This window comes from Scleropages formosus, chromosome 1, assembly GCF_900964775.1.
Source record: "Scleropages formosus chromosome 1, fSclFor1.1, whole genome shotgun sequence".
Classification (NCBI taxonomy): Eukaryota; Metazoa; Chordata; class Actinopteri; order Osteoglossiformes; family Osteoglossidae; genus Scleropages; species Scleropages formosus.
In genome coordinates, this window is record NC_041806.1 from 1,892,785 (window position 1) to 1,919,996 (window position 27,212).

Here is a 27,212-nt window from a genome sequence, read left to right on the forward strand (position 1 = left end):
CTCGGGACACGCAGCTTCAGAGAGTGTGTATGTATTTTAAGAAGTCTACTCCTGCACAGTTTGTCTTTTAAATTCTATGGAGCCTTTTTGAAGCAATGCTCCAGTGTTGAGTGCACAGTTTTCCTCTTTTTCAATTAAAAACCCAGTTCCAAGCATTAGTTTTTTTTTTTTTTTCTGGGTTTATCAGGATTTTCGGAATGCTATTACAGTAACTACCTGAGGTGAGTGTGGTGCTTGTGAACTAAACAACAGGACTGCAAACAAAATTACAAGAAACACATGGAAGCACTGAGAGAAGACCAAACTTTTAATATTTTAACAATATATTACTGGGCTGTCCTCATATCAATTTGCCAGACAGCCTGAAAGCTGTGCAGTAACTGTGCTTCCTATTAAGTGACTTATTTTCCCTAAAAACTGTTGGTTGAAATAATATGTTAGAGACAACTGGCCTTTATTAATCCTTTTTCGTTCCCAGTTAATGATTTCTTCCCTCACTGACCTGTTCTTGACTAGTCCAGCATTTGTGATCCCCTTTGACCGAACAGTTCTTTTGACAAACCTGCCACTGGCTGAAATAACACATGATCAAGGACGTCTTGCATTATCAATTCTTCCTGCTGTGGAACAAAAAAATGAGCGCGTCATGCCACTTTTTGAAAAATTCCAGTGTACTCAATAATAAATTATTGTATGAAAAAATTAAGATATTGTTATAAACACATTTCTTATTGTAATCATTTCTGTTGTTTAAACCCCATCATATGAGGACTGAATGTATATGTACAAATCTGAGCAGCTACAGTGATCAAGGTTGCAGGCTGGAGGTAGAAGAACTACAATTTTATACTTAAGCAGGCTGCTTAACGGCTGCATGAATGGTTGCTGTTTTAGATTTGGAAGTTACACACACACACTTTCTGAACCGCTTGTCCCATACGGGGTCGCGGGGAACCGGAGCCTAACCCGGCAACTCAGGGCGTAAGGCTGGAGGGGGAGGGGACACACCCAGGACGGGACGCCAGTCCATTGCAAGACACCCCAAGTGGGACCCAAACCCCAGACCCACCAGAGAGCAGGACCCGGTCCAACCCACTGCGCCACCGTGCCCCCCCATTTGGAAGTTACCTCAATGCAAAATGTATTCTAGGTCAAAAATATAGTGTAGTGACATATTAGTTAACACATCCTATGTATTCCAGATGCAGAAAATGCTAGTTCATTCTCTGCCCTCTGAGTCTTCATATCTCCATGGCTGAACCTGAAGGAAAACTGTTGTTCCTTCTAGGAGGTTTTCCAATGGCTGCAGCACAGTGCAGTCAAATTAATGGGTTACCCTCATTCCTGATGCCTCACAACCTTACATGTGACAAAAACCTGGGTGACCTCCTCAATGACCTCAACACTGTAAGTGATATATAGCGGCACTCGATTACATTGTCGTAATGTTTTTTCTTCTAATAAAATGTTACATTGCTAAAATTTTATTTCCAGGTGAACTCTACTGATTTAGAAAGTATTGCCAGCAGTGCTCAAATCCTGACATCCAAACCTGAAAATCTCAGTGCTGAGAACATCACCGTTGCAGCCAATATTGCTAAAGACCTCCTGCGCAACAGTGCATCAGAGGTACAGGCTTTGCACTGCAAGAAATCAGAGCACTGCCTCCTTTACCCTGTGTTCATTTTAAGAGCTTGATGGTTTTCAATGGTTTCCAGGTCAAGTTTTTTATTATACAATAGTCGTCAGTTTTTGTATCAGTCATGCGTGTCGTGTTCTTTTTATGGTTGGTAGGGAGTTGTCATTGCAGCAGTGACCACCATCAGCCAGCTCCTGAATGCCAGAAATTTAGACCTCTCTTCACAGACCCGCAATGCCACAGAGAGGTAAATTGTCTTCATGTAGACAGTTATGAAGTTTAACACCAAATCCTCATATACATTTTTTAATTGGTTTTATAAACATCACAGTTTCACAAGATACAGATAGACAGTACATTGAGAAAAAAGCCAATATGTCAGCATACATAGAGTGAGGGCTCAGGGTCAAAAGGGAACAATACATCACAGTTATGATTGTGATTGATTGATATCTAATAACTTGCAGAAGGTTGTCCAGATATCTCAGAATTCATCACAATTTTCATGCAATTCAAATGTGAATCTTTCAAGTTGGAGAAATTTAAACATATTTCTTTGGCAAATATGTAAGAGTGGGTAGTCTATATCCCATAACATCGTCAGGGAAGGACTTTGGGTTGTGATTTAAGCAGAGAATAGTTGGGGAGAAATCAGATTTTTTCTTAAAGGTTTCTTGGACATGTTGCATTTACTCCAGTCCAGTAAACTTGTATCTTATTGCATTCCCAGAACAAATACAGTATATAAAAGTGCCTGGAGAGGCTTTGTGTTTAAAACACAGCTGAGATGTCCCTGAGAATATCTTGTGAAGGCATAATTGAGTGAGCTAGACTATGTGAATGAACTTGAAGTTTTTTTCCTGGATGCTGAGGGAGGTGCAGTCAGGGAAGACTATAGTATAGCACATGTAGGTGACCATTGATGGTCACTAAAAGACATGTCAAGGTCCTGTTCCCAAGTCTTCCTCAGTGTGTCAAAAAACCAGTATCAGTGTTTGATTAAATGGTATAACATGGTACGTAAAGCAGAAATGATTTCCCTGGAGTTGTTTCGTGTAAAGAGTTGTTTTTCATCTTTTGTTAATTCTATCCGTAATTCGTTTTGCTTTTCTAGGGGAGCCATAAAATGCCCTATTGTAGATATTTATAAAAGTCTTTGTTCGGTAGGTGGAAATTATTTCTAAAAAGTCTGAAGCATATGTGGTTCTTGTATGTGTTATTACAGGCCAACAGAGTCAAACTCAGTTCTGCGGAACAGCCATAAAGGAAATCAAAAAAGTCTCAGAGACTTTTTGACAGTTCATAAGGAGCTCCTCGCATGCTTTCACTCTGCTCTCTACTTTCTTCAGGAATAAACTAGTCTGCGGTCAATAACCCTCACAAACTTTTCACTATTTCTCTTCCTACCTCTCTCCTCCTCCTCCTTGTCGTCCTCCCTCTTCCCTCACGGCTGATGATTTTCCGTCATTTTTCAGAGACAAAGTCAGTTGCGGAACCAACAAAGTCTTGGAATTCACCTACTCCAACAATGCTGAGTCTCCCAGCAAAGCCTCATTCTCTACCTTTCAACCACTATCAGAAAACAAAATCTCCAACTTGCTGCTCTCATCCAGAGCCAGTACATGCTCCTTTGGTCCTATTCCTTTACCACCCATACAGGACATTTCGCTCTGTTACTTTTTTATCTCTGTCCCTGGTTGCAAACTCCCAACTTCTCACCGCTGTTAAAGAACCCCTATCTCAAATTCAGGCCAAAGTTATGGGCCAATCTCTTTTCTCCCTTTTCGTGGAAAAACTCCGGAATGTACAGCCTGTAACGAGTTATATATCTTCCATGCCCAGAAAAATCTCCTTGACAGTTATCAGTCTGTATTCAAAGTTGAACACTCCACTGAGACTGCCCTCCTTGCAGGTTGAGATGCTGGCCAGTTGGCTAGAGTGGCCTCTCTTTCCTTGGTCCTCATTCTTCTTGACCTATCTGTAGCGCTGAACACTGTGAACCACCGGATTCTGCTCTGCTCTCTTCAACAGCTTGGCCTGACCTTCCCTTCAGCCTCTTTCAATGCCAAGCCCCCTATTTATATGCATCTACACCTCTTCCCTTAGTTCCCTTGGTTCTGTCATCACCTCTCACAGGTTCTTCCATGTCATGATATGCTGATGATACCCAGCTCATCTTGTCGTCTCTCCTTGCAGCTGCAAACGTATCCTCATACGTTGCAGCTTGCTTCAAGGGCATCTCTGTTTGGATGACTGATCTTCATCTACAGCTAAACCTCTCCAAAACTAAGATCCTTCACCTCCCAGGTCTGTCCTTCACCAGGTCCATCTATATCTTGGGAACTTTCTATTAAACCGCATGTCTTGCTAATTACTTCTTTGTCTTCTTTGTTGGTTAAGCTTGGGAGTAACAGTCAATGATAACCCAGATACACGTCTCATAATATTATAATAAATGGAATAATTGCCTGTACTTCGACAGTCACTTCTCTGCATCTGCACCTCTGCTGGTGAAATGCACTGTTTGTATTTTGTATTTTCCATTGCTTTGGAGAAGAGCATCTGGAAAATTAATAAATATAAATGGTTGTCTTTATTGTCTGTAGCCTGACAGTTGCTCTTGAGGAGTTCTCTGCCAGTCAGAACAACATTCATGACAAATCTGCAGTGGTCCAACCCAACTTGGCAGTTCAGTCTGTGACTCTGAACGGGATCAGTAAAGGGGTCCAGTTTTCAGTTGCAGCCAGTGAGTATAACTGTGTGTCATTACCTGTTTTCTGCAGTTTTCAACCACAGTTCTATAGCTTTCCCATAAAATAGGTGACTCTTGTTAATTTCTTACGTGCTTATTTTCCAGGTACATCTCAAACATTTGTGCCTGACAGAATTTACCTCAACACCAGCACAACGCAGCTGACCATCAATGCCTCAAGGCCATCGACTATGAACATTTTTATCAAAGTTCCTCAAGGTGACCTTATTTTACCTACATTTAACATTTATTTATTTGCTGACACTTTTCTCTGAAAACTTACATTGTTAAGATACTTACAGTGATATACTCACTTTTACTGGTGCAATTCAGGGAATGTACCTCGTTCAAGGGTGGCATGTAAACCTCGGTCATTCAAAGCAACACTTGAGCTCTAACTAGTGCCCTGTCTGTTACCTTTTCTTGCTGAAATAAGTTCAGATGCACACAAACTTAATTCAGAAGAATTCTGAAGGTGTCTTTCATGAAGTGTCTAGAGAGAGCCTAAGATACACACCGCATGAAAAACAGACATGAGCCAGACTGATATAAGTAAAATTTTGTTCAGGCCCAGGTTTGGTAGGATTAACCTCTGCTCAGCTAGAGCCATATAGCTGGTATTGAAAACATCATAATTACACATAGGTTCCAAAGCAACAAAGCACCATTACTACCTTCTATGCATTTTATGCCAATACAGTATTCTCTTTTTTAGCAGAAGGTGTACGTGAGGAGGCAAAGGTTGGCTTTGTGTTGTACCAGAGTGACAGGTTCTTTCAATCCAGTAAATTTGCAACACCAATGGGCACCAGCAGAAACGTGATCTCCGCCAGTTTCAGCAGTCGCTATGCTAGAAGTCAGAGGATGGAACCCATCCAAGTGCAGATTCTCTACAGACCAGCTGTAAGCTCCTCATCTGTATCTTATTTCCATTAAATATGCTTGCATAAACATTCTTTGTTATGTAGAGGTCAGTAAAAATTTGATTCACTGATGAGAATAAAATTTGCTCACTTTACTTCTCTAAACATATTTTTGATTTATATTCTGGTTTTTCTTTTGGGCCTTTAACAGAATGTAAACATTATGAGATTCATTGGGTTTTTTTTCCCTGATCAGCTCATCCCTGGTGCCACCCTTCATGACTATGCCTGTGTATTCTGGAACTACAGCTTGGGGGACTGGAGCACATTTGGCTGCTCAAAGACCATGGAACTTAATGAAAACAACACAGTGGGGCACATGCTTGAATGCATCTGCAACCACACTACTAACTTTGCCATGTTGATGGTGAGGAACCCCTCAGTGGCCTCCAGTGCGAATCGGTTGATTTAATGGGGAATGATGAATGTCAACCCCACTCCCTGCCTGTTTCCAATTCCTAGTTTTTCTTTAATGCTAATAGTTCCAAGAATCTTGGGTTTTAAGACTGTCCCTTAATGTGTTATTATCATTTTCATTCATTATCATTGTCTCATAGGGAAAAAGTATAAGCAAAGCTCTGGCATGGGGAGCAAAGGTTTCATCCTGAAATAGCAGAGCATACCAAGACATGTTTGAACCTGCATTATGATTACTGCAGGACACCTCTATTGGTCTCCACCACTGGTCTCACCAGCTGGTCTTTTTAATAACACGTCCATATGAAGCAGAATAAAAGCACCACATACATGTTGTTGCAGTGATCTGACTCACTAAGTCACTGTAATGCTTTTAAATCAGAATGTTTAAGACTAATATATTGGTACCACTCTCGTGCTATTCAGCTCAATCCACACTTAGCTGCACAATCTGGATTTTGAATTCCTGCAGACAGCACCAGTCAGCAATGAGATGTCTATGAATCTTTACAAAAAGAAAATGAGGGGAGAGTATGTAACAGAAAGACGTGATATTTGGTTAAGTGTTAGTTAAGCTCTCTACTGATACAACACTGTTTTTAAAGAGAAGGCGGAAAAGGAATGCACAGCTAAAGCAGATAGCAGGGAGAGATCAGTGGAGCCACAGTGTCATGGTGCACTCAGGAAACCAAGCTGACAGACTCAAGTGCGAGTGCTTTATTGTGTTAGCAAGCAGCATTGTCAGGGACAGGCGAGGGTTGGTCGATCTTCGTACGTTGTTCAGGGGAGCACACAAAAGCCAGAGTCATGGTCACGGAACATAGTGTCGATGAACCAGAAAAACTGAACTGAAGGAGCACAGGACAGGGAAGGAGAAGGAAACAAGACAGGAAACGGAAAGAGGCTTGCTCGAGATCACTGTGAGCTGCGGCTTCTCAAGAAGAGGTTCCGCAGTCAGGTGTTTCCTATCTGCCTCTTCATACCTTGCCTCCTGAATTGGTCACAGGTGTGATCATCAGGCACCCGGTTGGGGCGTGACACACAGTCTCATTATGCCATGCAAAATACCTAGAAACTCTACTTGAACATTAGTAATAGAGTTATGTATTGTTCAAATTTTCAAGAAATTAATTGTGATCGGGTGCGTAATATATGTCTCAAGTGTATTTTTTTTTACAGTCTTATAAGAAGAATATACAGTACCCAGAGGCACTTACCATCATCAGCTACCTAGGATGCACCATATCAATTGTAACCCTAAGCATCACAATCCTGCTGGAGCTAATCCTCAGGTACAGTAACTCAAAATGCCTTCGCAAATGATTATATAAATATACATTACTAATGTGTTAATATATGGACATGTTAATAAATACATCAGGGGTGTCAAACTGGTTTCATACCACAGGCTCAGTAAGACTCATAGCATCTACTGAAAATTGGTTTTCTAAATCATTTTGTAATTAAAAGAGACAATGACTAGCAGAGTGAGTAACCACTATTAATAGTGATAGTAAGTAATGAAGGCTATATTCACCTATGCTCCTCTAATGTTGTATACAGATTCAATTTTGTTGATTTGTTAGCCCTTATATTTAACTCCCCTGCACTGCTGTTACTGAAAATATGCAATTTTGGTAGGATAACAAGTAGGTTTACATAGTCAGTCACAAAAAAAATATCACCTAGGACAGCTAGTAGCATAGTGCATAGAGCTACTGTCTTTGGACTCAAAGGTTACAGGTTTGAATCTCATCTTTAGCTGTAGTACACTTGGGAAAGCTACTTACCCTAAATTGCTGCAGTAAATTTACCAAGCTGTATGAATGGGTAAATAATTGCAAGGTTGCTTAACACTGTAAGGCACTTTGGAGAAAAGTGTCAGATAAATGAATAAATGTATGTAAATGTGCACTAGTGTAAAATAAATTAAATGTGAATGTGCATGGGCATATTAACCATTAGGGGAAACTGTGTTGTTGATACCAAGTCAAGTAGAGTTCCAAGTGTTCTGGAGCTTTGACTGGCAAACCCATGCATTCTGTCAAGATTGACTGATGAAATATGTTGAGTTTATTAAAGTGCATGCTCACAGAGTCCCACTTCCTGAGCTGCTGCCAATACTGTGGTCCAGGCAGGATCGTACAGTACTGATCCAATGGGAGCGATATCACTGGGCACTTGACAGTACAGCTGTATAATACTTAGATTTACTTATTGCATAACTTCAGAAAAGGAAATTAATTTATTGATTTTAATTATCTGCACTACAGGGGGGTGCGGTGGCACAGTGGGTTGGACCACAGTCCTGTTCTCCGGTGGGTCTGGGGTTCGAGTCCCGCTTGGGGTGCCTTGCGACGGACTGGTGTCCCGTCCTGGGTGTGTCCCCTCCCCCTCTGGCCTTACGCCCTGTGTTACCGGGTTGGCTCCGGTTCCCCGCAACCCCGTATGGGACAAGCGGTTCTGAAAATGTGTGTGTGTGTGTGTGTGTGTGTGTGTGTGTGTGTGTGTGTGTGTGTGTGTGTGTGTGTGTGTGTGTGTGTGTGTGTGTGTATCTGCGCTAGCTCACATAGCACATAATTAAGGCATTTGATCACATCAAAATTGCCACACAGACATCATGGCCGGACAAAAAGCTAACATTTTACACCCCATATACATGTACATAACCTAAAATTTATATGTATATATTTCATTTTAACATCTTACAAGTTTCTGCAGAAAAAAATAGATTTATATGTACAGTGCTGTTATCGTGCCTTTATTAGTAATCTGTAGAAGCCAGTACTGGAGTTCATGGTTGATGGCCTTGAGTTGTTGATGGTCAATGGGTTATTTCAAATCCAGCAAACCTTTTGCATATTTATTCATCATTGACAGACAACTTTATTACAATCAAAAGGTCTAGAATCAACAGCTAAAGGCAGAAACCAGCAGAACCTGCAGAATTCACATTATGTAAACATTCTCTTCTGATGAAACCTTTAGAGGTTGTTTTGTGAATCTAATTCTCATATTTACGACATTGATTTTTTCATATATTTATCAACCTCTTGAACAGAAAAAATGTGACAATGCTTTTGGGGTATGGCAGGGAAAGGTAGTTTCAACATAATAAACATGGAGTCATTTATACTTTATCTGAAATACTGAATTATCTGAATTATAGGAATACTACCCTGTCCTTGAACCGCCACCTTAACGTGGTGGAGGGGTTTGAGTGCCTGAATGATCTCAGGAGCTGTGTTTCCTGGGGCTATATGCCCCTGGTAAGGTCTCCCATGGCAAACAGGTCCTGGATGACAGACGAGACAAAGTGCGGTTCAAAAGCCCCTTATGATGACTATTAAATCAAGGTTTTCTTTTACCCTGTCCGGTATGGGGCCACCGGGGCCCCACCTTTGAGCCAGGTCGGGGGGGGCTCGCATGCGACCGCCTGGTGGCCAGGTCTATGGCCACGGGGCCTGGCTGGGCTCAGCCTGAAACCATGAGGTGGAGCCGCTCTTCGGTGGGCTCACCACCTGCCGGAGAGACCGTAAGGGGCCGGTGCGTTGTGATTTGGGCAGTGGTCAGGGCCGAGTGCCCGGCTGACCCAAACCTCGGGCACCAACTCTGGTGTTTGGGACTTGGAATGTCACCTCACTGGCGGGGAAGGAGCCTGAGCTGGTGCAGGAGGTTGAGAGATACCGTCTAGATATAGTCGGGCTCACTTCCACTCACAGCTTGGGTTCTGAAACCACTCTTCTCGACCAGGGGTGGACTCTCCACTATTCTGGCGTTGCCCAGGGTGAGAGACGGCAAGCTGGTGTGGACTTGTTAATAGCTCCCCAGTTCAGCCGCCATTGTTGGAGTCTACCCCGGTGAATGAGAGGGTCATCTCCCTGCGCCTAACGGCAGTGGAGAGAACCCGGCCTTTTTAGAGTCCCTGGGGGGCGTGCTGGAAAGCGCTCCCACTAGGGACTCTGTCGTTTTACTGGGGGACTTTAACGCCCAAGTGGGCAGCGACAGTGACACCTGGAGGGGCGTGATTGGGAGGAACGGCCTCCCTGATCTGAACCCGAGTGGTGAGTTGTTATTGGATTTCTCTGCTAGTCACGGTTTGTCCATAACAAACACCATGTTCAAGCATAAGGGTGTTCATCAGTGCACGTGGCACCAGGACACCCTAGGTCGGAGGTCAATGATCGACTTTGTAGTCGTTTCTTCTGATCTTTGGCCATATGTCTTGGACACTTGGGTGAAGAGAGGGGCTGAGCTGTCAACTGATCACCACCTGGTGGTGAGCTGGATTTGATGGCGGGGATAAAGCTGGATAGACCTGGCAGGCCCAAACGCATAGTGAGGGTTTGTTGGGAACGTTTGGCGGAGGCCCCTGTCAGAGAGGTTTTCAACTCCCACCTCTGACAGAGCTTCAACCAGGTCCCGAGGGAGGCGGGGGACATTGAGTCCGAATGGACTATGTTCCACACCTCCATTGTCGGGGCGGTGGTCTGGAGCTGCGGCTGTAAAGTCTCCGATGCCTGTCGCGGCGGCAATCCCCGAACACGGTGGTGGACACCGGAGGTAAGGGATGCTGTCAAGCTGAAGAAGGAGTTCTATCGGTCCTGGCTGGCTCATGGGACTCCTGAGGCAGCTGACGGGTACCGGCGGGCCAAGCAGAACGTGGCTCTGGCAGTCGCCGCGGCAAAAACTCGGGCCTGGGAGGAGTTCGGCGAGGCCATGGAGGAAGACTTTCGGTCGGCCTCAAAGAGATTCTGGCAAACTGTCCGGCGGCTCGGAAGGGGAAAGCAGTGTTCCGCCAACACTGTTTACAGTGGAAGTGGTGCGCTGCTGACCTCAACTGAGGATGTCATCGGGCGGTGGAAGGAGTACTTTGAAGATCTCCTCAATCCCTCCGACACGCCTTTCGTAGAGGAAGCTGAGACTGGGGACTCGGAGGGGGACTCGTCCATTACCCTGGCTGAAGTTGCTGAGGTAGTCAAAAAACTCCTCGGTGGCAAGGCTCCAGGGGTGGATGAGATCCGCCCCAAGTTTCTCAGGTCTCCGGATGTTGTGGGGCAGTCTTGGCTGACACACCTCTGCAGCATCGCGTGGAGTTCGGGAATGGTGCCTCTGGACTGGCAGACCGGGGTGGTGATCCCTCTTTTTAAGAAGGGGGACCGGAGAGTGTGTTCCAACTATAGGGGGATCATACTCCTTAGCCTCCCTGGGAAAGTCTATGCCGGGGTACTGGAGAGGAGAATTCAACCGATAGTCGAACCTCGGATTCAGGAGGAGCAATGCAGTTTTCGCCCTGGCCGTGGAACACTGGACCAGCTCTATACCTTCACTAGGGTGTTGGAGGGTTCATGGGAGTTTGCCCAACCAGTCCATATGTGTTTTGTGGACCTGGAAAAGGCATTCAATCGTGTCCCTCGTGGGATCCTGTGGGGGGTGCTTCGGGATTATGGGGTCCAGGGCTCGCTGCTACGGGCTGTTCGTTCCCTCTATGACCGGAGCAGGAGCTTCTTTCGTATTGCCGGCAATAAGTCAGACCTGTTCCTGGTGCATGTTGGACTCCGCCAGGGCTGCCCTTTGTCACCGATTCTGTTCATTATTTTCATGGACAGAATTTCTAGGCGCAGCCAGGGAACGGAGGGTGTCTGTTTTGGTGACCGCAGGATCTCGTCTCTGCTTTTTGCGGACGATGTGGTCCTGTTGGCTTCATCGAATCAAGACTTACGGCGTGCACTGGAGAGGTTTGCAGCCGAATGCGAAGCGGCGGGGATGGGAATCAGCACCTCCAAATCCGAGGCCATGGTTCTCAGTCGGAAAAAGGTGGGTTGCCCCCTCCAGGTCAGGGAGGAGTTGCTCCCTCAAGTGGAGGAGTTTAAGTATCTCGGGGTCTTGCTCACGAGTGAGGGAAAAATAGAGCGGCAGGTTGACGGACGGATTGGTGTGGCGTCCGCAGTAATGCGGTCATTGTACCAGTCTGTTGTGGTGAAGAAGGAGCTGAGTCGTAAGGCGAAGCTCTCAGTTTACCAGTCGATCTACGTTCTTACCCTCACCTATGGTCATGAACTCTGGATCATGACCGAAAGAATGAGATCGCGGATACAAGCGGCAGAAATGAGTTTCCTCCGTAGAGTGGCTGGGCGCACCCTTAGGGATAGGGTGAGGAGCTCAGTCACCCGGGAGGAGCTCGGAGTAGAGCCGCTGCTCCTCCGCATCGAGAGGAGCCAGTTGAGGTGGCTCGGGCATCTGTTCCGGATGCCTCCTGGACGCCTCCCTGGGGAGGTGTTCCGGGCTTGTCCCACTGGGAGGAGGCCTCGGGGCAGCCCCAGGACACGTTGGAGAGACTATGTCTCCCAGCTGGCCTGGGAACGCCTTGGGGTTTCCTCAGAGGAACTGGAGGTGGTGTGCGGGGAGAGGGAAGTCTGGATGACTTTGCTCGGACTGCTGCCCCCGCGACCCGGCCCCGGATAAGCGGAGGAAGATGGATGGATGGATAGAAATGCTACATCTAATCTTCATTGTTTGTATTATTATTGGTGTTGATTTTCTTGTCCATAGCATAGCAGGTAGAGTAGTAGTTAGATCTGTCACCATTTGGGGTAGGGTTATTGTGAAGATTATTTGCCATTTCCATGTGGCTAATTTTCTGGTAGTTTCAGTTCATTACATTAGTTTGGACTTTTTCAAAAAGTACATGTTTAAAAAGCTAATAAAAATGTGTGCAACAATCGTAAAGCAGTTTATAGTTCATAAGTCATAAAAGAGTTATGATGACCTTCAGTTTTGGATTTCCTTATCACACTTTTTAATTTGCACAGCTAAATTAAAAAATGCTTGTTGCTGTGAGTGACATAATCTGCTCTGGAGTCATAATACTAGAAGGTGATCATAAATTATTTACAGAACAAACCAAAAACTTTCCTGGAGCAACTTATGCCCTTAGTTTAAGGTCTGTAGTATGTATACAAAGAGTGTTTTGGAATTTGTAAATTCCAAATTTGTAAAGAGCTGTTTATCCTGGAAATGTGGCCAACTACACAATTATTTGTCAGTCAACAACCCTGCAGAGTTAAGCAACGTTGTCAAATGCTAACCAAAGAAATCTCTGATGACATTTCTGTGCCAACTCATTTATGAAAACTACATGAGGCTACTCACTCTTTAGCCTGTGTTTTTATTAGAAAATTATATTTCACTTTTAACCCATTTATGTAATGGGTTAACTGAAAGAGAAAACATTTGGCAAGGCAACATCGATATGCTTCAGTTTTACAATGTCTTACAAGAAAACTGCCAGCAAGTCACAGCATATATTTCAGAACAGTACGTTAACCCTATAGGTGAATATTTTCACTGAAGTGATTGAGGTCAGGGGGTGCGGTGGCGCAGTGGGTTGGACCACGGTCCTGCTGTCCGGTGGGTCTGGGGTTCGAGTCCCGCTTGGGGTGCCTTGTGACGTACTGGCGTCCCGTCCTGGGTGTGTCCCCTCCCCCTCCGGCCTTACGCCCTGTGTTGCCGGGTAGGCTCCGGTTCCCCGTGACCCCGTATGGGACAAGCGGTTCTGAAAATGTGTGTGTGTGTGTGTGTGTGTGATTGAGGTCATTGTAGCACAAATGACTAGGGAGAACTGGCAGTAAGTGCAAACATGTGTGAGTTCATTTTTACAAGTGCTCAGTCCTTGAAAAAAAAAAGGGCTGGGGATGACTGAGGATTGTTGGGGTGCAGGTCACTTCTCTCTCTCTCGCTCTCTCTCTCACTCACTCTCTCTGGGTTGTTTGTCTCCTACCTCACCGTCAGGGAGATGGGATAAATAGGGTAAGTGATTATGAACAGGTGTGTATGGTACCTCAGTTCCCTTCCCTCCCACAGAGCAGGCAGCCACACTCATGCACCTTGTCCACAAATGTCCCTTCTTTGATTTGCAGCCACTTGCTTGACAATATGCCCTTTTCCACAGTAAGTCCTGGATGAACAATTCTACTGTTATGCTGGTGTGCACCTACTTGTCCCTGCTGGTCTTCAACCTCCTGTTCCTGATCAGTGCCAGCAGTGATCCCACGGCAGGGGTGGACAATGCAATTAGCAATGACTTCAACGACCGTAACATCCCCCTGTTGTCAGACCAGCACATTGACCCTGATGTGGGCTACTGCACAACAAAGACAGCCTTAATGCACTTCTTCCTGCTGGCCACATTCACCTGGAACGCAATATACGCTCTGCAGATGCTACTCACTAACCTAAGGAGAGTGCAACTGAGGCACAGCAAGTCATCACAGTTGCGCCTCAACATGATGACTTTGACAGCTGGCTGGGGTAAGGGAAGACCTTCGTGTATCCATCACATGGGCAAATTTTATGGAGTTGAAATATGTTACACATAAAAATGTAAAGTAGGTAGTACAGTAGCTGTAGCTGCTGTCTTGGACTGCAAGAACTCCGGGTTGAATCCCACACCTGGTGTACTACCCTTGAGAAAGGTACATACTCTAAATTGCTCCAGTAAAAACAGCCCTACTGCAAAGAGGAGTAAGTCATAAGAAGCATAACATTATCGCTTACGCTGGAGAAATTGCATATTGTGTATTGTTGTGCGATAAACATCAGTGCATCAAGTGGAAAGTAACAAATTAGGTTTACTTAAGAATCACAGGTCTGCAGCTATATCTCTTTCTTCTAATGTAATGGACAAATTGTATTTTTGCTGAGATGTACTGTACATCGCTTTGGAGAAAAGCATCTGTGAAATGAATTACTGTAAATGTAAATGTAAATACATCTTCTTAAAAATTGTCATGCTGAAATTTAATCCAGGTATGCTGACTTGATAATTTGTCACCATTTACTTCAAACTCTTGTGTACCATTTCACTGAGCAGTAACCAGAAAACAAACCATTTGTTACGGTTCACTGTTATTCTATGAATTTGAGCTACAAGTTTTTCAGTTACCAATCATTACAAAGACTATTTTCTTTTACGTTAGGAATTCCGTTGGTGTTGACGTCCATCGCTCTTGCAGTTTCATACAGAAAAGAAAATCCATTGAATTATCGCCAACTGGAGTTGTGAGTGAGCCAGTATTAATTATGACTAATTGTCTTTTATCAGCTCTATAAATGGGTGAATAACTGCAAGTATTTTGTAGAAGTAAAAAAAGTAATACTTTTCATTGCCAGTGTCAAGACAAGACCAATTTTTTTTTCTTCTCCATGACTATTCCTTCCAACGAGGCAACACATACTGTATGTCTTTACTCTTTCTCTGGCTTTCAGCTGCTGGTTGGCTGCTCTGGATGATAATGGGAGGTTTGACCCAAGCAAGCCCATGCTGTGGGGCTTCCTCATTCCCGTGGGTCTTGTGCTTGTTTTCAACTCAGCAGAGTTAGTTTACTTCATTGTTACAACCACAATGCAAACAAGACGTGCAAATCGGCACAATATGCACAATCCAAACAACTGGTAAGCAAAAGACAAAGCAACATTTACTTCATACTTCATGGAGTAACTTTCTGAAGCACTGTTACAAGTTAAAGTAGGGACTGGGAACTATTTAATAAAGGCATACAGGTTTAAAGGCATAAAAGTTTTTTCAGGAAACAACTGAAACAAATGCATCAGAAACCACCATGGTTATGATTTTTCCAATGTTAAATAGAGCATAAGGAGACACAGTCCTGTTTATCTTGAATGTGGATTTTCATCTTCTTCACCAGGAACATCATGAAGCAGTTCCTTAGCTCCCTTTCCCTGGCTGTGCTCCTTGGTCTGTCGTGGCTGCTTGGGTATCTGATGCTATTGACCCATGACTCAAAAGTTCATAATGTTCTAAGCATTATCTTCTGCATCTTCAACACCACCCAGGTTTGTGGCAATCAGCCTTCCTATTCCATCAGGTGTACAAAGTTCAGGCATTTGGCTGAAGTTCTTTGGTGTACTCACTCAAAAGTAAGTGTACACTGTAGACTTACAATTCATGTGGAATTTTATGATTTTGTAATAACAGGGCTTGCAGATCTTCCTTCTAATGCCAGACTGGGGGCAGGTCTTCATCAAGATGCATTCTTTACCCCCTCTTGTTGTTGTTCTCCGACTGAATTCAAAAACATATCACATCCGACCTCACCAACACAATGCTCCCCATGATGTATACAGGAGGACTGAAACCAGCTTCAGCTCCAGCTTTCAGAGCTTGTCTCCTTCCCAGGACTGGCACTCAGAGCCAGAAGAGATGCAATGTTAAAGTTTTCTGTGCTCGAGGATTTAGGACAGTATTATTCATCCTTGGACTTGGTGTGTTTGTTATATTATACATTGCATTGGTGTCAAAGAAATCTTGTAAATACTATGAATACACTTGTAGATATGGTAAAAGATCTAAGCCTTTTTCTGTTTTTCTTCAGTCACTTTGTTATAATAAATAACTGCCACTGAACAAGATGGTTATGTTATTAAAGAAATAGCTGGCAGTTATTACTCTTCTGATTATAAAGCTGTTGAGTGTGAGTGGTGAGTAATGCAGTATTTGCTGGGTTGAATTTTCTGAGGTAAAGTGAGTAGATAAAATAAAGGAAATTGATCAAAGCTGTGAGAGTCTGAAGGTTTTATCAGCACTGGGAAGAAGATATACTGAAAGTGTAACTTTGTAAACTGTCTTTCAAAATCAACTAAAAATTATTGTACTAGTACCATTGTTGCTGTTGAGTATTGTGCCCCACATATTTCATATTGCATATAGTGTATTCACTGGAAAATCTGTAATATTTTCTGCTGAGTGGGATGATTCTAATAATTTTCCATAACAATACCCTGCACAGGGCACCAGTTCATGAATGAAATCACACAGATTCTTTCACACATTTACACACTTGTGGCAATTTCAGCATCAGCAATTCATTTGAAAAACACACATTTGGACTGTAGGAAGAAACAGAAACAGACCATGAAAACGTCACAAAATTTGAACCCCTTGACAGTGTCCAGCACATGAATAGTAATAAGAGTAATAATAGCTGTCTCATGTGCACATGGCTGCAGGCATTCTTCTGAGAGTTCACTGGGTATATTGCTCAAAGATATTTTAAGTACAGCTTCAATGTAATTTTAAAGATCACTAAAATAGAAAAAGTTACGCATGCAACATTTTTTTGCATGCCTAATATACAGTATGGCACATTGTAATAGCGACCTGAGATGTAACATCATTACACCTATTGCACTACAACAAAGTTTAGCTGACTTAGCAAAGAGTACACTTACAGTCATATCGTATGGTAATATCTCCCACCACAATGCCACCTGCTACCATTTTAACACTTAAAACAAGCGTGCATTATTTTCCTATCACTTTATGCTCCCTGTCCCAACTTTTATTCTACTTACATTTTTTGCAAGTCCACAGAAAGTGTCTGTACATATCAGCAGTGGTCCAACAACTCTGTAGTTCCACTGACTCAATCATTTTTCTTATCTTTCAACTCCACTGGCAGGTGGTAAACTTTGATTAGGTGGTAGGCATTCATTGTCTTTTGAGTTTCTGTGCCAAGTTTTAATTTCATCCAACCAACCAGCATTACAAAAAATTATGGAACTTTTCATCAAAGTGTGATTTCTGCAAGGGCAAAATTGTGGTTAAGGGACCTGACTAAGGGGAAGTAGGACTAAGGCGAAGTAGCAGGAAAAGATTTCCACCTTCTCCATATCCAAAGGTGACACACTTGCTGGAAATTTTCTTGTCTGTGAAGGATTTTAACTCTTAGTCAATCAACGAAAAGGAAGCCACCCCAGAACCCCTTTCTAATGTCACACATAGCTCTCCTTACCACCCCAAGGTACTTCCTGACTCCTCAGTCATGTGAGTGAACAGATTGGAAGACCCATACCAAGGTTCACTTTGTGGAGGCCCTGCATCACAGCTCAGTGACCCTTTTGAGTTCCATCTCATGCAGCCCTGTTTAATCTTTAGAGTCCTTTTCTTCACACTGGAGTTACAACTTGTCACAAGCAGTAAATCATGGGCAATATCCGAGAATGAGTTTGCAATCAGACATCTACATAAGGCAAATTCACAATCTGTTTATCAGCGCTTTATCACACCTCAGCATTTATTGCATCTTTAAAGTTTTGTTTCAGTTTCAAGTTTATTGTCATAGATACAAGTACCATGCACATGTATCATGAAAATCTTCCTGAATGCTTCTCCACAGACTATGGACAAAGATAATAGAAATACTGCACCTTGTAGAAGAAGTTATACTTTAATAGAATGACTGCACCAAACCCCTCTCTGAAATGAAAGTCGGCCTTCAATACACTTTTTTTCCCATAGCTCTAGTCCTTGTGATAAAATTCTTTTAATACCATTAAATATCTATTTTATATTATTATTATATCTATCATATATTATATGATTATATCTATCAATAAACAACAAATAGTTTTACTAGCTTTTGGGTAATCTCTAAATGGTACCAATATGCAGCTTTTGATTTCCTTTCAGCAAGTGCAAAGTTCAGTTATGAAACGGTGATCGGCAGCTTGCGGTTTTATTTTTTTTCACAAATTTAGCTTGTGGATTTTCTTTCTCAAAATGTCCAACTTTAAGAATGCAGATGAAGGTGGAGACAAACTTTATTTTGCACATTCTATTGGGAATAGCTGATTGTGTGAGAAATGCAAGAGAGAGAGTCACTTGACTTCAGCCAGAAATGTACCTAAGGTTTATCTCAAATATTGTGAAAAGCAAGAACTATAAGGTTTATGGATCTAGCTGCAGTGATTTTCTCTTCTAGTTCTGCCATCAGGTTACTCTTTATTGATCTCAAATAGTGAAAATCTTTACCTTTTCCTGCCTCCCATGAGCATGAAACAATAATGATGAAGAAGAGTTTTACAAAGATATATTTCAAAAATTATTTTCTGACCAGAAATGAGCCTGTTTTCTAAGTTGAAATGATGGGGCACCCAAATTTCTATTTATTGTAAATATCCCAGATTGCAGCTGTGAAAACAAGTGAACTCCCCCTTTAATAAGTAACTAATTGCTCATAACTAATCTCACTGTCTTCCTATCAGTTGAACTTGGTTTCACAGAACACAAAGAACTGATGTAGAGTAGTAAGACTCACCTGAATGTAAGTACAGTACAGTTCTGAATTAGTGCTCCATTTGCATCAGTTTACTGTGTTTTTTACAGTACAGTACAGGACTACCAGTCAAAATTTGCCATCTTATTGATAAACTGGTAAGCAGTGACATAATTATGAGAATTTTTGATATTTTACAGTGTGTATATATATCATTTTAAATATATTGTATAAAGATAAAATTTCAGGAGGCTGGTGTAAAATTTTACTGTACTGATACTTTTAGTGGGGGGCGCGGTGGCGCAGTGGGTTGGATCGGGTCCTGCTCTCCGGTGGGTCTGGGGTTGGAGTCCCGCTTGGGGTGCCTTGCGACAGATTGGCGTCCCACCCTGGGTATGTCCCCTCCCCCTCCAGCCTTACGCCCTGTGTTGCCAGGTTAGGCTCTGGCTCCCCGCGACCCCGAATGGGACAAGCAGTTCAGAAAACGTGTGTGTGTGTGTGTGTGTGTGTGTGTGTGAGATACTTTTAGTACTGGAGTCGATTCTTAATAGGGTATCTATGAAAAGCACACTTTGTAAATCAAAATTAAGGAAAAGTTCTCTTTCAGTTCTATGTTTGCATCCATAGTGGACATATTGTTTGTAAATTTCTGATTATACCAGGTGTATTGTTCCTATAGTCTTTAATATTATGTTTACTGCATTGTCTGAGCCTTTCAGACTTCACAGAGGCTTTTTGTGTAAGATTTGGATACTTGGTGAATCCATAATCAGGCACTCACACATGATTTATACATTTCTGTCTATGACTGCAGTTTATACATCAACTAGAGTTTGCAAAACTAAACCTCTGAATGCTGTCCACTTTTTGCAATTAGTTCTCAGAATCAAACACTGAAGCAATATCTTCATAGTTAATGAAGGACAAAGTTAAAAGTAATGAATGAATGAATGAATGAATGAAATTCAACAAGCTATATTAGCAATGTGAATTTGCAGACTAGCTTGTATATTTTTACAGGCAAAACAATGGAAGACATCACAACCTTGTTGTTCTCCACCTTGGAAGAGTTGGTTAAAGATGAGCTGAAGCGATTCAGATTCTATTTGTCCCAGAAGAACCTTCTGGAAGGATACAAACACATACCCAAGGGTCAGCTGGAGAAGACAAGTCCAACCGACATTGTGGCGAGAATGGTGGAGAGCAATGGGAGGCAAGGGGCACTAGAGATCACTCTTTACATCCTGAAGAAAATGACTCAGCTGGAGCTCGCAAGCAGACTGGAGAAAGCATGCAAGCAAAGTAAAATTATTTTCCTTTTCAGTATTTTTCCAAATTAGAATGAACAAAATTAACTTCCCACTGATCCAATACTCATTTAAATAATTTTCTAGTATTAATTGTATTATTATTGCAAGAAATAGATCACATTAATCAATCATTTTCACATAACTTCTACATTATGAGGGCAGAGTTCAGTAATATTTACAAGCTAATACAGTGTACTAACAGCAGTACAAATCTGTTTCAGTTTTGTTTTAATTTTAAAGTCCGATCTGAAAGAAACCAGCTGCATCAATAAGCATCACATTTGACTTTCTTGTTCCCCTTGACAGATAGAGTCACCGGAGGATCTGGGGACCCAGGTAAGTAGACCAATTAATTAAAAAAGCTAAAAAGTCCAGTAGTATTTCTAACCATTATAAATGCAGTGTTAAAGTATGATTAACTATACATGCAGTGTTCAGCATTCATTTTGTTCACCAGCACAAATGTTGTTTTTCACTCCATATGACTTCTGCTCCATACATCTTGCAATGTTTCAGAAAAAGTCATGAAGAAAGCACAGGTGGCTCTTAAATATTGCCTGACTGCAAAGTATAGAGAGATATCAGAAGGTGTGGCCAAACAGGGAAACAAAACCCTGCTTAATGACATCTACACAGACGTCTATGTGACAGAGGGCGAATGCGAAGGGATCAACAGCGAACATGAAGTAAGGCAGGTGGAGAGAGCATCAAAGAAGCAGACTTCTCCAGAAATTGCAGTGCTGTGTAACAACATTTTCAAACCCTTACCTGGACAGAAAAAGCAAATTAGAACAGTAGTGACAAAGGGCATAGCTGGGATTGGAAAAACTGTTTCAGTGCAGAAATTCATCCTTGACTGGGCAGAAGGAAAGTGTAACCAGGACATATATTTCACCTTCATTCTTCCTTTCCGTGAACTGAACTCTATCAAGAATGAACAGTACAGTTTGCTGAAACTTCTTTACTACTTCCATCCTGAGCTGGAACCATATGGAAATGTTCTCAGGGGTGACGAAAAGGTTTTATTCATCTTCGATGGTCTTGATGAAAGCAGGATCCAGCTTAATTTTCAGCTAAAAAAGTGGTCTGATGTATCAGACCCAACTTCAGTGGACGTGTTGCTAACAAATCTTATTAAGGGAAATATACTTCCTTCAGCTCTCTTGTGGATTACCACTAGGCCAGCAGCTGCCAGTCAAATCCCTCCTGAGTTTGTCCACCGGGTAACAGATGTGCAAGGGTTTAAAGACCAACAGAAAGAGGAGTATTTCAAGAAAAGGTTCAGTCACAATGAAGTCTTGTCCAGGAGAGCAGTCACATATGTCAAGTCAACACGGAGTCTTTACATTATGTGTCATATACCAGTCTTCTGTTGGATCTCAGCCACTGTTCTGGAGCAGATGTTGGATGGAGCAGACCAAGGGGGCTCCACTTGCCCAAAAACCCTCACTCAGATGTACACGCGTTTCTTGCTCATTTTATCTAACATGAAAAACCAGAAATATGTTGGAGATCCTGCCTCTGAGACAAAGAAAGATGCTGAAAAAGAGAAAGAGATCATTCTGAAGTTAGGAAGACTGGCATTTGAGCACCTAGAGAAAGGAATCCTTACATTTTATGAAGATGACTTGATGAAGTGTGGTGTTGATGTCAGTGAAGCTTCTGTCTACTCTGGAGTGTGCACAGAAATTTTCAAAGATTCTGAAATCACTCGAGGGAAAGTGTTCAGTTTCATACATCTGAGCATCCAGGAATATTTTGCAGCCCTTTATGTACTTCTGACATACCGAAATGAGAAAGTAAACCTGTTTGAAAACCAGACACTGGGTCAAAAGTTTTCAAAGCTGTTCAAAAAAAGCTCATTGTTTGATTTGCATAAAGGAGCAGTGGACAAAGCCTTACACTGCAGCAATGGAGAGCTGGATCTCTTTCTTCGGTTCCTTCTGGGAATCTCAAGAGAGTCACATGAGTCGACAAGCCTCTTGAGGAACCTCATCACAAAAGCCGAGGCCAGCAACCAGAGTCTTGGAGAAACAATCAAATACATCAAGGGAAAAATCAAGAAGAATCCATCTCCAGAGAGCAGCATCAATCTCTTTCACTGCCTGATTGAGCTTGATGATACATCTTTGGTTGAGGAGGTCCAATCCTACCTCAGAACAGGTAGCCTAGAGGGAAAGGAAGAATCCCTCTCTCCTGCACATTGGTCAGCAATGGCCTATGTTCTGCTTATGTCTGAACACGTGTTGCAGGAGTTTGACCTGAAGAAATACATTAAGTCAGATGAGGGACTTCTGAGGTTGCTGCCTGTGATCAAATATTCCAGGGTTGCCCTGTAAGTACACAAGCAATATCCTTTTTTAAAAGACACTAACTGTTCCATTTCTGTAATATAATCCATTATTGCTCTGTTTGACAGGCTGGACAACTGCAACCTCACCAAGACTGGTTGTGAATCCCTTAGCCAGGCCCTCAGCTCTGATATAAGAGAGCTCATCCTAAGTCACAACGACCTGAAAGATGCAGGAGTGAAACTGCTTGCTTCTGGATTGGAGGCTCCAGATTGCAAACTGGAGAAACTATGGTTTGTAAATACTAAGAATATGTAAAACAACTTGAACAAGAGGTTTCTACAAAAAGAAGTAACAAAAATTCTAAAAAAAAAAACAAGTTTAGTGAGGGATTATCAACTTCCTGCATTTTCACTGGTTTGCTAGATGTTGCATGTTGTTGTCATATCTATTGCATGCCCACTCATTCTTCTATTTTTCACCATTAATTTGTAAAATCAACAAATCAACTGTTATGCAGGCTGGATGGGTGCAACCTCACTGGAAAGAGCTGTGAAAGGCTTGCCATGGCCTTGCCCAAATCTCGCTTCCTAAAAGAACTTGATCTGAGTGATAACAACCTCCAGGACCAAGGGACAGAGAAGCTCTCAGAGGGTCTAGCCAACTCACCATGCAATTTGGAAATACTACGGTACGGCGAGGAAAAGCTATAGAGCGGTGACAGAACATGTGACTTCCACGATAAAGATGAATGACACAGTGATTAACGGTTCAAAAGTTAAGAAAATAAAATCTAACCTCAGAGAGTAATCCTAACTGTGAGCCACATTCTGCGTCATTTGACATGTACACTATAACTGTATGTGCAGTAAATCATACATCGGCAGTTTGTAGCAACCTTTTTTGTGTTTTCACCCTGTGTTTGTGTGGGTTCCCTCTGGATGCTTTGTATGCTCCACTTTCCTCCGACATTCTAATTCATTCGTGTGTTTCAGTTCAGTTAGGAAACTGAAGGTCAGGTCTACACAGACCTGTTCCTTCACAAAAACCTGCTTGTCATCTCATAAGAGGCATTAGAGGAAAACTGATGCAAAACACGTTCGCTCTAAATCACTTAACCAAAATCAACTGCGTGTTGTAAAATGTATTAAGTAATGCTAGTCAGTGTTTCTGGAAAACAACTGTAAATATTCTTGATACCCTATTACTTTCAATAGTGTAAACATTTATGCTACATTGACATGAAGTGCCAGACTTGAAGTTTTGAGCTGAAACCCTGAGTTCTTTCATCCTTTGAAGTCAAAATCATTTTATGCTAACATTTAGCAATTTCAATCAAATGTCAGTTTCGCTTTTTAGGTTGAAATGGTGCAAAATCACAGAGAAAAGCTGTGAAGCACTGAAAAATGTTCTCGGATCAAAATCATCTAAACTGAAAGAGTTTGACTTGAGTGACAATGACCTACACGATTCTGGGGTGAAGCTGCTATGTGATGGACTGGAGAATTCAAACTGCAAACTGGAGACACTGAGGTCAGTACATTTGGGGAGTCAGCACTGCAACTTGCAGATACTGAGGTCAATGTTATGCATCTTTTTTATTTTTTTTTTCATTTTTTGTCACTTTAAGTGTCTGCTGAAATGACATTTTTTCGTTCAAAATAAACATAACCCTCTAGCACCGAATCATTATTCCAGCATAACTTGCATAGATTGTTCGTAGTTGTTCGTAGTTGTTTTTTGGCACCTGTTTGCTGTCCAGCCTTAACAGGTGTGGACTCTTGACAATGGCTTGTGAGGCCTTAGCAATGGCCATCAGCACCAGTTCTACAAAGCTGAGGCAACTGAGCCTGAAGGACAATGACCTGCAGGACACAGGGGTGAAGGTCTTGTGTGAGGGACTGAAAAACCACCAATGCAAGCTAAAGAAACTAAGGTAAAGATATTCAGGACTGTATTTGGCCCAGACTAAAATAATGATTTGGTGAAGAATATGTTTGCAGTTTAAGAATAAGCAATTTGGCTATGATAACAGACATTACATTTTGTAACATACCTGTACAATCTCATACCTCTCTCTAAAGCACTTCATTTGTTGTGAAATGTACTTTTATTTACTAATTTAGTGTCTTCTGATGGGATAGCTAGTAGTATAGAGGTTAGTGCTGTTGTGTTTGGACCCAAAGAATGCAGGTTTGAATCTCACCTCTGGCTGTAGTACCTGTGTGCAAGGTACTTAAAATTACTACAGTAAAAAATTACAGAGCTAGGTAAATAATTATAAGTAGCTTAACATTGTAAGTTGCTTTAGAGAAAAGTGTTGGCTAAATGAACAAATGTAAATTTATTGAGTTGTATGTCATTTCAGAGGAAAATGTGTGCATTATATGAATAAATGTGAATGTAGAGAGTTGTGGGTGAATAATTACTTGTTAAAGTGAGCTTTAGAAAGTTAAAACCGTATTGTTTACTAAGTGCCCTCTGGGGCAACCTATCTTTTACTCTTATTTTTAACAAAAGGTATCCATCCATACACTGGTATTTATACCCTGCAATAGACTGGCATCCCATCCAGGGTATAACCCCTAAGCCTTGTGTCCAGTGTTTCCAGAATAGGCTCTGGACTCCCACAACCCTGATCAGGACAACCAGTTGTTGAACATGGATAAAAATGGAAAAACGCTGGTATACACAGTGATTATGTATGCACCTCCTTCAGCTATAAGAATATAGGTGTATGACGGAGTTCACACTCAGTGGCACTTAGCAATAACAACGATTTAGCTATAAAAAGGGTCATTATATGTGAAAACAGGTTAATGGCAGTCCCATAACGACAGATTTCTGTCATTTTGTTTCCTTTACTTACTTTTCTTTCTGCCTTTCTACCTTTATATAGTTTGTCTGGCTGTAGAGTCACAGAAGGAGGATGTGCGTCTCTGGCTTCAGCTCTGCGTTCAAACCCCTCACACCTGAGAGAACTGGACCTGAGCTACAATCATCCAGGGGACTCAGGAGTGAAGCTGCTATCTGCTGAACTTCAGGATACTAAATGTAAACTGAAGAAGCTTAAGTGAGTTTGTGCAAACAAATGTACAATGTACTGACGGCAATTTTTATGTCTTTGACTGTTGCTGTGGAAAGGGAAGTATTGGCTATCTTGCTCGGACTGCTGCCACAGTGACCCTCACCATTAGAAACAATTTTAAGATGGTGCGATGGATGGATGGATGGATGGATGGATGGATGGACATACAGACTTGAAATGTATCCCAAAAATTATTAAGGACTTGCAATTATAATGTGATATTTGGTTCCTCTGCAGTGTGGACCAGATTGGAGAGAAGAGGAACAAAGCAGGATTTCTGAAATGTAAGTTATTAACTTTTTTGCTACAGATTATTTCATAAACAATATCTTAATAACTTTTGCAGTAACACATAACGTTTTACATACAACACACACACACACGCACAATGTCTACAACCGCTTATCCCAAGCGGGGTTGCGGCGAACCGGAGCCTAACCCGGCAACACAGAACACAGGACACAAGGCCGAAGGGGGAGGGGGCACACCCAAGACGGGACCCCAAGGCACCCCAGGCAGGACTTGAACCCCAGACCCGCCTTTACATACAATAGTTCACTGAAATTTGACAATCATCTATGTTAAAAACTAAAATAGTTACCTAGCAAGAACTTAAACTTTGTACTTACTTTGCAACCTTTTCACAGTAACACACAGGACTGGTGGCTCCTGCCAGTCCAGAAAGCACGAGTTCTGACATTCATTTAACGTATTTATCACAGTTGACAATAATCATAATATATACAAGATCAAAGTGTCTGGCTTAACTCAGTTCTGTTTGCAGATGCATGCCAGCTATCCTTAGATCCCAACACTGCGCACAAACACCTGTCTCTGTCTGAGGAGAAGCGAAAGGCGAGCCTGGAGGCTGATCAGACCTATCCTAGCCATCCAGAGAGGTTTGAGCGCCTTGAACAGGTACTGTGTGTCCAGGGTCTGCTCAATGGCCGATTCTACTGGGAAGCTGAGTGGCGCAGCTGCTGGGTGTCCTTGGGTGTAGCGTACAAGAGCATGGGTCGCAAAGGTAAAGGTGACGACAGCCGACTTGGCCACAACGAGCAATCTTGGAGCCTGATCTGCTCAGAAGGAGGGTACTCTGCCAAGCACAGTGGAAAGCTGATGGATGTTCCCCTCCCAAGCACCAAGCCCAGTAGAATTGGGGTGTACCTGGACTGCCCTGGAGGAATGCTGTCATTCTATAGCATCTCCTCTGACACAGTGAAAATGCTGCACTCGTTCCGTTCCACATTTACTGAGCCCCTCTATCCCGCATTCGGCATTGGGTTGGAAATCAAGGTTGGGCAAAGTCATCGTCTCGACAGTTGGAATGAACCATCCTATGTGTCCCTGTGCCAGATGGCATGAGGAAATCCTCAGCCTTTGTGTTCATCTCATTTCCAAAGAAACCCTCGTTATATCATGATTGTTGTCTGCCAAAGCACACGCAATTCTCCGGGCGCAGCGTTGTACACACTGGGGTATCTCAGCCAAAAACGAAGACGTTCACACAAACTAACAAGATTATGCCAACATACACTGTAGCCTTCAGCATTTAGGACAGTTTGTAGATGATAGAAAGCCAACAGACATTCTAAAATAACTGACTAAATGACAAAACCTTGATAATTATGTTATGTAATTATAATATGTCGATTGTTAATGTCATGGTCTACACCAGAAGTTTCCTCTGTAAACGTGTTTGACTGAAGTGTTTAA

The 27,212-nt window shown here is 42.4% G+C and overlaps 1 protein-coding gene across 1 annotated transcript; it reads left to right on the forward strand.

Annotated features, from left to right (window-relative positions):
• Positions 1 to 1,347: 1,347 nt before the first annotated feature.
• Positions 1,348 to 26,861, forward strand: LOC108930204 (NACHT, LRR and PYD domains-containing protein 3-like). Its single transcript, XM_029254101.1, has 16 exons — positions 1,348 to 1,407; positions 1,495 to 1,629; positions 1,795 to 1,886; positions 13,683 to 14,041; positions 15,103 to 15,184; positions 15,439 to 15,586; positions 15,729 to 15,960; positions 19,828 to 20,130; positions 20,634 to 22,452; positions 22,537 to 22,701; positions 22,929 to 23,099; positions 23,768 to 23,941; positions 24,171 to 24,344; positions 25,308 to 25,481; positions 25,734 to 25,780; positions 26,281 to 26,861. Exons 1-16 carry the CDS (start codon positions 1,348 to 1,350, stop codon positions 26,859 to 26,861), a joined length of 4,716 nt encoding a protein of 1,571 aa, XP_029109934.1.
• The last annotated feature ends 351 nt before the right edge of the window (positions 26,862 to 27,212 follow it).

Bases quoted from the DNA above. Each gene is read 5' to 3' on its own strand.
- LOC108930204 (XM_029254101.1), top strand. From the start codon at position 1,348: ATGCCTCACAACCTTACATGTGACAAAAACCTGGGTGACCTCCTCAAT. The intron at 15,587-15,728 runs GTTTGTGGCAAT...TTGTAATAACAG, and splicing joins GCATCTTCAACACCACCCAG to GGCTTGCAGATCTTCCTTCT. The intron at 22,453-22,536 runs GTAAGTACACAA...TCTGTTTGACAG, and splicing joins AAATATTCCAGGGTTGCCCT to GCTGGACAACTGCAACCTCA.